The 11,206-nt window shown below is 52.8% G+C and overlaps 1 protein-coding gene across 1 annotated transcript; it reads left to right on the top strand.

Moving 5' to 3' along the window:
• The first annotated feature begins 398 nt into the window (after nt 1–398).
• On the top strand, nt 399–1,410 carry Gsc (goosecoid homeobox). Its single transcript, XM_010609242.1, has 2 exons — nt 399–728; nt 1,040–1,410. The coding sequence occupies exons 1-2, from the start codon at nt 399–401 to the stop codon at nt 1,202–1,204; spliced, it is 495 nt and encodes a 164-aa protein (XP_010607544.1). The 3' UTR covers nt 1,205–1,410.
• The last annotated feature ends 9,796 nt before the right edge of the window (nt 1,411–11,206 follow it).

Genomic DNA, 11,206 nt, shown 5'->3' with positions numbered 1-11,206 from the left:
CCCGACGCCCCCAGGTAGGGCCGCGCGGGCTCGGCCGGGACTGGGGAGGGGGCCGGCTGGCGAGGCTTTGTCCACCTTGCGCGGACTGGTCCCGCATTGAGAGCTCCCTCCACTGCTGTCCCCCGGTCCGTTTTGTTTGTTTGTTTGTTTGTTTGTTTTTAATGGCCGACCGGGCAGTGGAGTTTGCGGGCGTCTTGCGGCAATTGTAAGCGAGAGTTAGCGAAAACGAAGCCGCACAGAGTCCGGGGTGCGATTCCACCCGCGCCCGGGCCGTAACTCGGGGCCTTCGCTGGGCGACGAGGTTGCTTGAGCTCTCTAGCGCTCTCCATCTCCCCGCGCCCCTGATTCTTGTGGCCCCTGGTTCCCAGCACCCTTGCGGATGGTTTCTGAAGTGGGAGATGGTCTCGGGCTTGCGGGCGTGCCGAGACAGGGACACGGTGGCTGACCGCGCGCCCCATTGCGTCGCAGGCTACGAGGGCCCCGGCTCTGTGCTGGTGTCCCCGGTGCCGCACCAGATGCTGCCCTACATGAACGTGGGCACGCTGTCGCGCACCGAGCTGCAGCTCCTTAACCAGCTGCACTGTCGGAGGAAGCGGCGGCACCGAACCATCTTCACCGACGAGCAGCTTGAAGCGCTGGAGAACCTCTTCCAGGAGACCAAGTACCCGGACGTGGGCACGCGCGAGCAGCTGGCCCGAAAGGTGCACCTCCGCGAGGAGAAAGTGGAGGTAGGCGCCACGGGCTGCCCGAGGCGCGATCGGGCCCCAGCTCGGTCTGCCCAGCCTTCCCGGGGCTCCTTGCAGCTTAGAGAAACCTCGCGGTGGCGGCCTGGAGGCTGCGGGAGGGTGCTTTAGGCCCAGGAAGTGGAGTGGAGAGGCGGAAATGGGAGCGGGTGGCTCCCCTCTTTTGTTGGCGTTCGTGCCGGCGCGCGGTGCCGATTCCTTCTTGCCCAGCGGCCTTGAGGAGCGACCCGGTGTCTGGGCGCTGGGAGAAGCGGCCCTTCGAGCATCACTGTGTTTTGTGCTCCCATTCTCAACAGGTCTGGTTTAAAAACCGCCGGGCCAAATGGAGGAGGCAGAAGCGGTCTTCATCTGAGGAGTCAGAAAACACGGAGAAGTGGAACAAGACCTCATCCTCGTCCTCCAAGACGTCGCCCGAGAAGAGGGAAGAGGAAGGTAAAAGCGATTTGGACTCGGACAGCTGACGGCCCCGGGGCCGCGGCGCTTGGCCAGCTCAAGGACTTGCACAGACAAACGATGCTACTTTCTTGCACATGCGCTGCCTTGCGGGAGGGGTCGAGAAAGGAACGGGAACTGTAAATAGTGTACAGAGCCGGGGTTGCCCGGGCCGAGGCCTCGCTTCCCACCGTAGTATTTAAAGTTAAGTTAACGGTGACAGTACAATAAAGTCTTGGCGATGTAGACGGGGCCACTTTCTGTATTTGTACCCCAGCACCACCTCCAGCAGGTGAAGCCCCCACCAAAGACCTGTTGAATTTCAAGAGTGGAGAAGGGAGTGAACAACTTTGACTCCTTAGAAAAGCAAGAGCAAAGAAACCACTGAACCCTCCCAGAGGGGTGGGTGGCCTGGTTCAGCTCTCCAGGAAGGGCTGAAGAGTTGCGCTTGAGAGAAGATGGGGGTCTTTCTCCCCAGGGCCAGAGGACCCCCAGGGCGTCTCCAGAGCAACTCACCGGTCCTGCTCCTGTGAGTCTGCAGACCTAAAGTGGCCAGGCTGTGGACACAATCAGACAGTGGGTCCTGGGTGCTGTTTCCTCAGTGTTTCTCTTTTCACAGCTGCCCTAGCTGCCTCCTGCTTCCTAGGGCAAGAGCTTTTCCCCAGCAGTCCTGGTCCGCACTCCAAAGAAGGGTAACTAGAACTGTTTCCCCAGAGCCCGCTGCTGCAGGGACTTGGGATCTGCTGGATCCCTGTGTGTCTGGTGTCTGGCACTGTGGAGGCTGAGCAAGGCCTCATACAGCTCTTGGTCAGTCTTGTGTAAGAGCGGCACTGCCTGGGAGGCCGCTTGAGGTGGCAGTGCCCACCCCTCCTTCTCCAGGGACTGTCTTCCTCATGCGTGGCCAGAGCCAGAGGACTGAGCTAGCTGCCTGGGAACTCTCAGCAGGGCCAGCGTTGTAGACAAGACCACTGGGCCACACCAGGCTGCACAGGGACGGCCAAAGCAGCAGGGCTAGCTTCTAATATGTCAGACTTCATTTCTTTGTGCTCTGGGCACCGGCTCTGGTGAGTCTGCTAGGGGAGCTTGCCAAGGAACCCGAAGCTCCTTCCGCTGGGCTGCTTTTGGAGCAGTATCACCCCAGAGAAAGGAGAGGATGTGCAGGGTATGGGACAGCACAGGTAAAGAAGCCCTTGTTTTCCAAGGAGGCCCTTATTTTTGAAGGTTGCTTCCTCTCCCCCACCCCACCCTGGTTTTAGGTTTGCCAGGTAGAGGTGACCCCCAGGCAGGTAAAATGACACATGGGAATTATGGGATGACTCCCAGGCCTGCCTTTTTCATAAGGAAGAGTCCCAAGACTGAAGGGCTGGGTGAGAGATTTAGAGGTGAGGTGGCTTCAAGGTGCAAGATGGCTTTTTCCCATTTCACCCCATTTTGTGCCATCAGTCTGTGACCTTGGGCAAATTGCTTGACCTCTGACCTCTCTGACCCTTGCTTTCCACAACTGTGAAATGGGCCTGGTAATAGAACCTGCTTCTAGGGCAGTGTGGAACTTAAGGCTCTAACTTACTTAGAGTGGCACGTAGCATCCAGGAACCCTAAAGCCAGGATTCTTAATTTTTTTTTTTTTAATGTCATGGTTTATGTCATGTCAGAACGAATTCTTGCAGATCGATATACATGACCTCATTTTTTCTTTTAAGAACTCTGAAATGAGGAACACAGTCACCACTTTACATATTAGGAAATTTAAGGCTTGGAAATGTTAGATGCTTTAGCAATACGCAGCCCATAAGAAATAAAGGGGATGAGGTCTTGGTCCAGGGAGTCTTGTGTAGTGGTTGGGAAAGTTTGCACTAATAGCAGTTCCTGAGAGAAATATCCAAAGGTGCTGCTACATTAATTTCAGGTGAATTACTACTTGTCCTGCTTAGGTACCTGACTTCCAGGTGAGATCGGTGCCCGCCAACACCCCCACCATTAATGGCTGATGTTCCTGGCTGGTGTCTTCTGTCCCACAGGAGAGGGGACAGCCGTTGGGTCATCTGGAATGTTCTAACACAAGGCACCGCTGTCTCATTCTCCCTGCCTGTTTAAAAACTCCTGTGTGTCTCCTGGGGTGCGACTCGCCCTTGGACTCACACTAAAGGCCACTCTCCTTGTAAAGCAAATCTGAGTAGGCTCGGTGGTGCAGGCCTGTAATCCCAGCATGGGGAAGCTGAGGCAGGAGGATTGCAAGCTCAGGCCCAGCCTGGGGAATTTGGAGCCAACGAGACCCTATCTCAAAATAAATAAAAAGCGGGTTAGGGATGTGGCTCAGCATGAAGCCCCTGGGTTCAATCCTTAGTACTAAAGTAAAATAAAATAAAAACTTGCCTTTATCTGGTCTGCAAAGGTGGCCTTGGCAAGATTAGGGAGAGGGAACTTGAGTGAGGTGAGCAGGGAAGGATGGTGAGAGCTCAGCGTTCAAGTCCCCATGCCCGGAGTCTCCTCCATTGTGCTCCAGGACTGGCCCAGCTCACAGGAAATAAGCATAATAAACGTCTGGAGCGAAGAGGGAAATGTCAGCACAGTCGTCTAATTATAGTTCTCCTGCCGCCTTCTGCAAGGCCTAGGCAGCTGTGGGGCGCAGACCTCTGTCTTAGCCCCTCTGTGGGTGTCGCATAGGACCAGATGGGGTCAGGCAGCAGAGGTACCGGGCCTTGTAATTTTCTCCAGCAGGAGTTTGGATCAGGCTTTTGGAGAGTGGCTCGTAAGTGTAGCAAGGTGTAGACTAGGAGACAGCCTGAGTGGTTTCCAGCTTGTGAGACCTCAGCCCCTGTCCTGAAGGCGCTGTTCCCATTTCATAGTTGAGGAAACAGACACAGAGGGCCAGAATGGGAACTGAGATCTGCAGGACGCTTGGCCCTCCTGCCTCAGCCTACGTTATGTGATGACAGATTCCTGTACACAAGCTCAACCACCAGCAAACGACTGGGGACGGGAATTAATCTACTACAGATGCCGTACAGACTGTGTAGGAGCAGGCGTCCTGACTGTAAGCCCCCCACACACGCTGGGCTGGCAAGTTCTACCTTCAGGGCCAGGAGGCACAACCCATGTTACAGGTGGGAATTGGAGGATAAATAGCGACCCAGGCGTGAACCCTCCAGACCTCTGCAGGCTTCCCACGTAGCCCCAGGGAGGTGTGAGGTTGGGGTGATGGCTGGGGTCACCTGGGAGAGCAAGGTGTGGGGTGAGGGGGAAGAATCGAGGCTCCTGGATCCCCAGTGTCTCCCTGCAGGAGGGCGTCTCGCAGTTCGTGGCAGCTGGTGGGCATGGGTTGGGGGAAAGATTTTTGTTCATGGAGAGTATAGTTTGGTTACAATTCCTTGGCCAACTTGTGTTTTTTTGACATTTTAACTTTAAAACTTTTTTTTTTTCTTTCATAGTTTGTTGACACTTTAACTGCGTGTGTGCGTGTGTGTGCGTGCGCGCGCGCGTGTGTGTGTGTGTGTGTGAAGGAAGTAGGAAGATGCTTTGGTCGTTACTGCATGTGATGGCAGCTGGGGGCCCGAGGGACAGAGGTGGCATGATGGGCAGTTTGGTTTGTAATTCGCATGAGAATTACACTGACTCCCGGAAAAACATTTCAGGCCCTGGGCTGATCTTGCTGTGACTCCAAGTTCTGTACCTCGGGTCCCCAAATCTACTCATCTTTGTCCATTGCACACAAGGTGTGTGTAAGCAGAGTTCCTCCTCTCTGAAGATGGAGTGGGGACAGGGCCGGCGGGGCTCCTGTTCAGATGGGGCCACATCCTGTCCCGGGAGCCGTGGCAGGTTAAGCCCTGTGTGTCTGTCGCGATCCTTCCTCGCCTGCAAAGAAGACGAAGCAGGGGGCAGGGCCCGAGGACTGTAGATAATGTAAGGAATCCAGCTGAGTGTCTGACAGGTTCCTTATCGGGGCTTTGAAAGAGGCTGGATAATGCCCTGCCTAAATCGATTAGAATTAGGAATTAAGGAAATGCCCCTTGCTTGTAATTGTTGGTTCAGGAGCTTAGGGGAAGACCATAGAACACACTCTGTCTGGCCTGGAGACACAACCATGTGCTGAGGCAGGCAAAAGAGCCCAGGGTCTTCCCCAAAGCTTCAGGACAGTGGGGTTTAGAGTGAAGAGGAGCACTTGGATTGGTTTGTGAAAAGACCTTGAAACTTTTGAAAAATAAACGCAGACCTTCCAGGCAGCTGGTGCCCAGCCCTTGAAAGTTCTGTAAAATGTGGAGGTGGTGACCGGGTCCTTTTGCTGTTGGGAGCTCTTACTCTTGGAAGGGACGTGGAGCACCCCAAAACTCATCCTTGAGTCCCGTGACAATGTGGAATACCTCGCTTACTGTGGCTTGGACGTAAGTCTGGGAAAAGTAAGGAGACCTTGTCTTCCCAGCGTGAATGGGCTGTGAGGCAAGTAGGGTGAGCATGGGGGATTTGAAGGTGGGCCGGTCATTTTTGGGTCCCTCTTTGTTCCCTAGAGTCCAGGCCTGGGAAGTGCCCATGCCTCCCTCTGCCTAAGATGATTTATAGATGCTGTGATTAGTGAGGTAATTTTAGCCGCGATGCACGATTTCAAAGCGCCTGTGCCACTTCCTCACTGGTGGGCCTGGTGTGTGATGCCATCCTGGGTGCCATGACCACCCCGAGGCACAGCCCCGGGGACCAGTTCTGTCCGGAAGCACAGTGGGCCAGGCTCCTGCTTGCAGCAAGTGTCCTACCCCTGACAGTTTCCTCTTCCCAGCACAGATGGAAACTTGTTTTACATTTGTATTTTTCTTTTTATGGGAGGGTGGAACTACTTTTAAAATAAGAATTTTATCAGGTTTGGTGATGCATGCCTATAATCCTGGCACTCAGGAGGCTGAGGCAGGAGGAGGATAGCCACAAGTCTGAGGGCAGCCTGGGGTACAAAGTTCAAGGCCAGCCTGAACTACATAATGAGACCCTGTCTCAGAAAAAAAAAAAAAAAAAAAAGAAAGAAAGAAAATTTTCAGAAAAAAAAGCCCCTTATGGAACAGCAGGAGAGATATGGCTGTGACCACAGATGCTGTGTCATTATCAGGCCACTGCAGCCACAGGGCCCCGGCAGAGTTGTTTCAGGAGTTCAGCCCTGCCAGATGGGGGCTTGCTGTGGAGCACTGGGACCTGCGAGGGTCTACAGCACCCAGGTGATGGTGCCCCCTTTAGTCCTGTCCCAGATGTAACTGGTGTAAGCCCTAGGCCAAGAGAGATGTTGCCTCCCAGGTGGGGAGTGGCAAAGCCTCCTCTGAAAACCCTCAAAGTGCTAGCACTGGGACCAGAGAAGGAAAACCGCTCTTCTCCAAAAGCCAGGAGGCCGGAAGCCTGGACGCTCCTTCTGCCAGGAAGCTCTCTGTGAAGCTGGAATGTCAGCTGCCTCTTTCATCTGAAGATGTCCCGAAGGCCAGGAGGCTGGGACATTTGGGACTCACATGTTCAACACTGTTTTGAAATTGAGGAATAAATATTTTAATCTGAAACCAAGAGAATCACTTTCCACTGAAGTGGGCAGGGAGGGAAAGTGGTATGTGAGGACTGATTTCCTCCGGCTGGACCCTGAACGAACCCCAGCTTGCAGGACTCCTGTCCCACGTGGAACCTTCCAAGAGGTCCCCTGACCCCGGCCACCGAGCATGGCGGTGCCTTGTCCATTTTAGGGTTGCTGTTCTTAGTCCTCATTGGCTTCTGCAGCAAGGGGAGTCCTGACAGGAGCGGCTGAAGGGGGGACACGGCCCTTGTCTGCTTGGCTGGATGAAGCTGCCCTGTATTTGTCTCTGTTCTTGCCTTTGGAGTAAGTGGACACAGACACAAATGTGTACAGGTGAAAACTCGACTCTCTTAACACTCTTGATTGCAACTGGAGTTCTGAAAAGATTTCAGTTGTTTATTTTTGTCTTTCATGGATGATGCGTGTGTGCATTTTTTGATGTTCTTATTGCAGGGCTAGAGGCGGAACTCGGGGCCTTATGGTTGCTCTGCCCCTGGTCTACATCCAGCCTCGTGTATAGTTTTGGTTGTTTTCATTTGATTGTTTTTCTGAATCAGCCGCGCTTAGTTTTTATTCTCACAAACATTGTGCAGTGAAGATTGGGAGTTCTAGGTGAAGCACACTGAGAAGAATCAAAGATGCTAGTGGGGGTCGGGGGAGAGGGTGGCTTCGGATGCTTGAGACCAAAAGACACAACTCTGTTATGTCAGCAGCAAGTGCCCGGGTCAGGAATCTGAGGGAATGGGGATTGGTAAGTAGAGAAAAAGATGTCTGCACTGTATTTTGTGTTGTCAGGTAGACAATATCTTCTGCAGTACCAAGAGTATCTTGTAAAAAATGTATCTTACATTTGCTTAGGGGTTGGCGGCTTCTGGATCCTTTTCCTGGCATGTCCTGTCTGACCTCTGATGAGGAAGGAGGGATCCGGTCACTGTCACCGTGTTATATAATAGCGGCAACTGCAATAGCTGTCATTGGGTCTGGCACGGTGGTGAGTGTCACCATCTGTGTTTTCCTCTGTCCTTGAGCCTGTGAAATTGGCGTGAAGATGGTGATGATGATCATGATGATGATGATGCTGGGGATCCAACCTAGGGCACTGTGCATGGCAGGCAAGCGCTGTAATCCTGAGCTACACCCACAGCTCTGAAGTTGGCCTTCCTGTCACCCTTGTGACTTCTCCAGTACTCGTGCTCTTTTCATTTTGCCAGACTGCCAGCACCAGCCCTGAAGCCTGGGTTGGAATCCTTGTCTTATCATAAGAAAGCAGCATGACCTTGAGCTTCAGCTCCCTCCTTCCAAAAACGGGAGAATTATAGCTGGTCTGTGGTTAAAATGGGGTGGTTAAAGTCTCTTAATTTCTGGCAAAATATGAAAATTGCCCAGGGTTTTAGTCATAAACACATAGTCAAAAATTTATTGATGACTTCACAATGACGAAAATAATAGCAGTCTCCGGCCCACAAAGATTTAAAAGGTGCTTAGTCTTCCAGGTGTGTTCTACAGCTCCATGCCATTGGACAGACAAAGAACACATTGCAGATGTCAGACAGTGGGAAGTGATAAACTGAAACGGAGTCTGGGGAGTGCTGGGGATCCAGGAGGCTGGAGCAGGATTGGCTTATCTTACAGTTTGCGGAAAGGAGTTGGGAAACTACAACCTGAAGGCTGACCCATTCTACTTTCTGTTTTGTCAATAAAGTTTTATTGGGAGCCAACTGTGGTAGCATAGACCTCTAATCCCAGCCCTCTGGGAGTTGAAGCAGAAGGGTTGCAAGTCAGCAATTTAGAGAGATTCCATCTATTTAGCAGTACCTCAAGGAAAAAGAAAAACTGAAAAACCCAGGGTACTGAGAAGTGCTAAATTACATGGCATTAACCAGGAGGTAAGGGAGAAGACGGCCCCAGAGACAGCCTCCCTTGGCATGAGTTTCTTTAGTATTTTATCTTCTTGAGATGGCCTCCCTAAGTATTCCAGGCTGGCTTTGAATTTACTGTGTAGCCCAGACTGGGATTACAGGTGTGCACCACCAAGCCTGGCTGGCATGAGTTTATTTTTAAGCTGCTTTGTCACCAGGCACAGGACACAGGTCAGTTCTGAACGTGAAGGCAGCGAGGATGAGCCAGGTGTTTTGCAGTCTCAGTGGGAGCTGCGATGCAGGGGTGAGTGAGAAGGGGCTGAGCTCAGGCTGAGGGAAGCTCTGCTGGGCGTTGCCAGCCAAACACTTCTACAGGGAGGTGGGGTTGTTGCTCTGAGCATGCAGGGCAGAAGCAGGATCTCCTCTTCTATACTCACTGCTCTGCCTGGGGTTTTGTTTGTTGGTTTTACATTTTTTTGTGTGTTTTTTTTCTCTTTTTCTGAGGCAGGGTCTCGCTATATAACCTAGACTGGCCTTGAACTCTAGATCCTCCTGCCTCAGCCTCCTAAGTGCTGGGACTGCAGGTGTCACCTGGCCTTCCTGGGGGCTGTGAGGTGAGGGCAACCTGCAGGCAGGTCTGAGAAATGGGGGTGAGGGTCTGGTGCATCTCCAGAGGCAGCATCAGCCCGTCGTCCCCTCGAATTTCGGGACTGAGCATGGGCCAGAGGAGAAAGGGAGAAGGGAGCACTGGATTCACTGTCAGAAGTTAGGGAGGGGACTCAGGTGTAGCGTGTATTCTAAATGTGCAAGGCTCTAGGTTCCATCTCCATGGGGACAGGCCACGTGGGGTCACAATGAGAAAGTGGCCACCTGTAAGCCAAGAATCCAAACCAATGTCATCTTGGACTTGAGCTTCCGGCCTCCAAACTCTAAGAAAATAAACGTGCACTGTTGAAGCCAACCAAACTCTCGTATTAGCCTAAGACACACACAGGTAGCCCGGTCCCTTCTGTCCATTTCCTTGAAGATACTTTATCATTTTTGTCATTGGTGGTGGTGGTGTTGGCTCAAGACAGGGACTCACTGTATAGTGTAGGCTGGCCTTGAACTCAAACTCACTACATAGCCCTGGCTGGCTTTAAAGCTGCATCAATCCTCCTGCCTCAGCCTCCTGAGTGCTGGGATTACAGGTGTGCACCACCATACTCGGCTATTCTTTTTTAAGTTGTGGTGGTTTGTTTCCTGGTTTAGCAGTACCAGGGATAGAAGCCAGGGCCATGCCTGTGCTGGGTCAGTGCTCTGCCCCTGAGCTACAGCCCAGCCCTGGGACACAGCATCATCCTCTCCCAGAGCAGAGGTGAATCTCAGGAGGGTTGAGGGCTTGGGCCAAGGTGAGGAAGCTTATGCCTGGCAGCGTGAGAATGAGACTCCGGGGCCAGTGGGGTGCTGGGCCAGAGCTCCTGTCCAGCAAGAGAATGCTGGCCTGGCAACCCCACCCACGACATGAGGATGGAAAGTGGGAGTTCAGGCAACCACGCTCAAACACAGCTCAGAAAACAGGCTTTGGGCTGTAATGAGAGGGTTCATCCCCGTGGCTGTTCACCCATCTCAGCAGATCAATCGTGATACCCTCAGGTCCCCTGGTGACTTCTGAGAGCACAAACCCAAGTCACTCCCTGCGATTCCCACTATTGTTAGAGCCAGGGTCTCGCTGCATCCCAGGTATCCCAGGCTGGCCTCCAACTCATGGTGATCCTCCTTGCCTCAGCCTCCTGAGTGCTGTGACTATTGATGTACATCACCAGGCTTGGCTGTCATCCCCATCATTCCTTAAAATCCCAAACTCCATGCCATTTTCAGCCACTCCAATTGTCTTTTACTCACCCTGCAGCTGCTGCTAGGGGAAGGAGAGGCAGACACAACACGCAGGGGCCGAGGAGATGGTGACGAATGTGTAAGGATGCCACTTCTGCAATGCCTTGAGCCAATTCTTGCATTCAGCAGCCCCTCTGCCCCACTGCCGCTGGGAGTCTCTATGCCCAGTTCCCTCCCCAGCATCTAGAGCCTGACCTGCCACGGAGCAGGTGCCAAACTGAATTTATAGACAGGAAACTGAGCCCCCCCCAGGGGGAGGGTCACACCTGAGCTCACAGCAGGATGGGAACACAGGACTCTGGGCCCAGCCAGTGTGTACTCTGCTCCTGTTCCTGTAGCCCTTGGAGGACAGGGCTGCATTCAGAGAAGCCTGGGGAAGAGTTTCCTCCTGAGAGAAAGGCACAGACAGACAGACGCCCGATGGAGAGCGTGCAGCTCTGGCCCCACTGCTCCCCTCTGAAGGCTGCAGCTCTATCCCTGAGCTGCACAGGAACAGAGGGAAATTGTGAAAATGCCCTACATTCAAGAGAGTGATCAAGCTGGGCAAGGTGCACACCTATACTCCCAGCACTTGGAAGGCTGAGGCAGGAGGGTCACAAATTTCAGCCTGGCCTGGGCAACTTAGTGATATATACATACATACATATGTACATACATACATAAAGCTGGGGTTGTAGCTCATTGCAAAGGCCCTGGGTTCAACTCCCAGTACTGCCCAAAAAACAAACAAACAAACAAAAAAAAACCAAAAAAAAAAAAAAAAAAAA

This window comes from Fukomys damarensis, unplaced genomic scaffold (assembly GCF_012274545.1).
Source record: "Fukomys damarensis isolate Sample0158 unplaced genomic scaffold, DMR_v1.0_HiC HiC_scaffold_21, whole genome shotgun sequence".
NCBI lineage: Eukaryota > Metazoa > Chordata > Mammalia > Rodentia > Bathyergidae > Fukomys > Fukomys damarensis.
The sequence above is the reverse complement of the archived record's forward strand: the minus strand, read 5'-3'. Positions and strand labels throughout refer to the sequence as shown.

Bases quoted from the DNA above. Each gene is read 5' to 3' on its own strand.
- Gsc (XM_010609242.1), top strand. From the start codon at position 399: ATGGTCTCGGGCTTGCGGGCGTGCCGAGACAGGGACACGGTGGCTGAC. The intron at 729-1,039 runs GTAGGCGCCACG...CATTCTCAACAG, and splicing joins TCCGCGAGGAGAAAGTGGAG to GTCTGGTTTAAAAACCGCCG.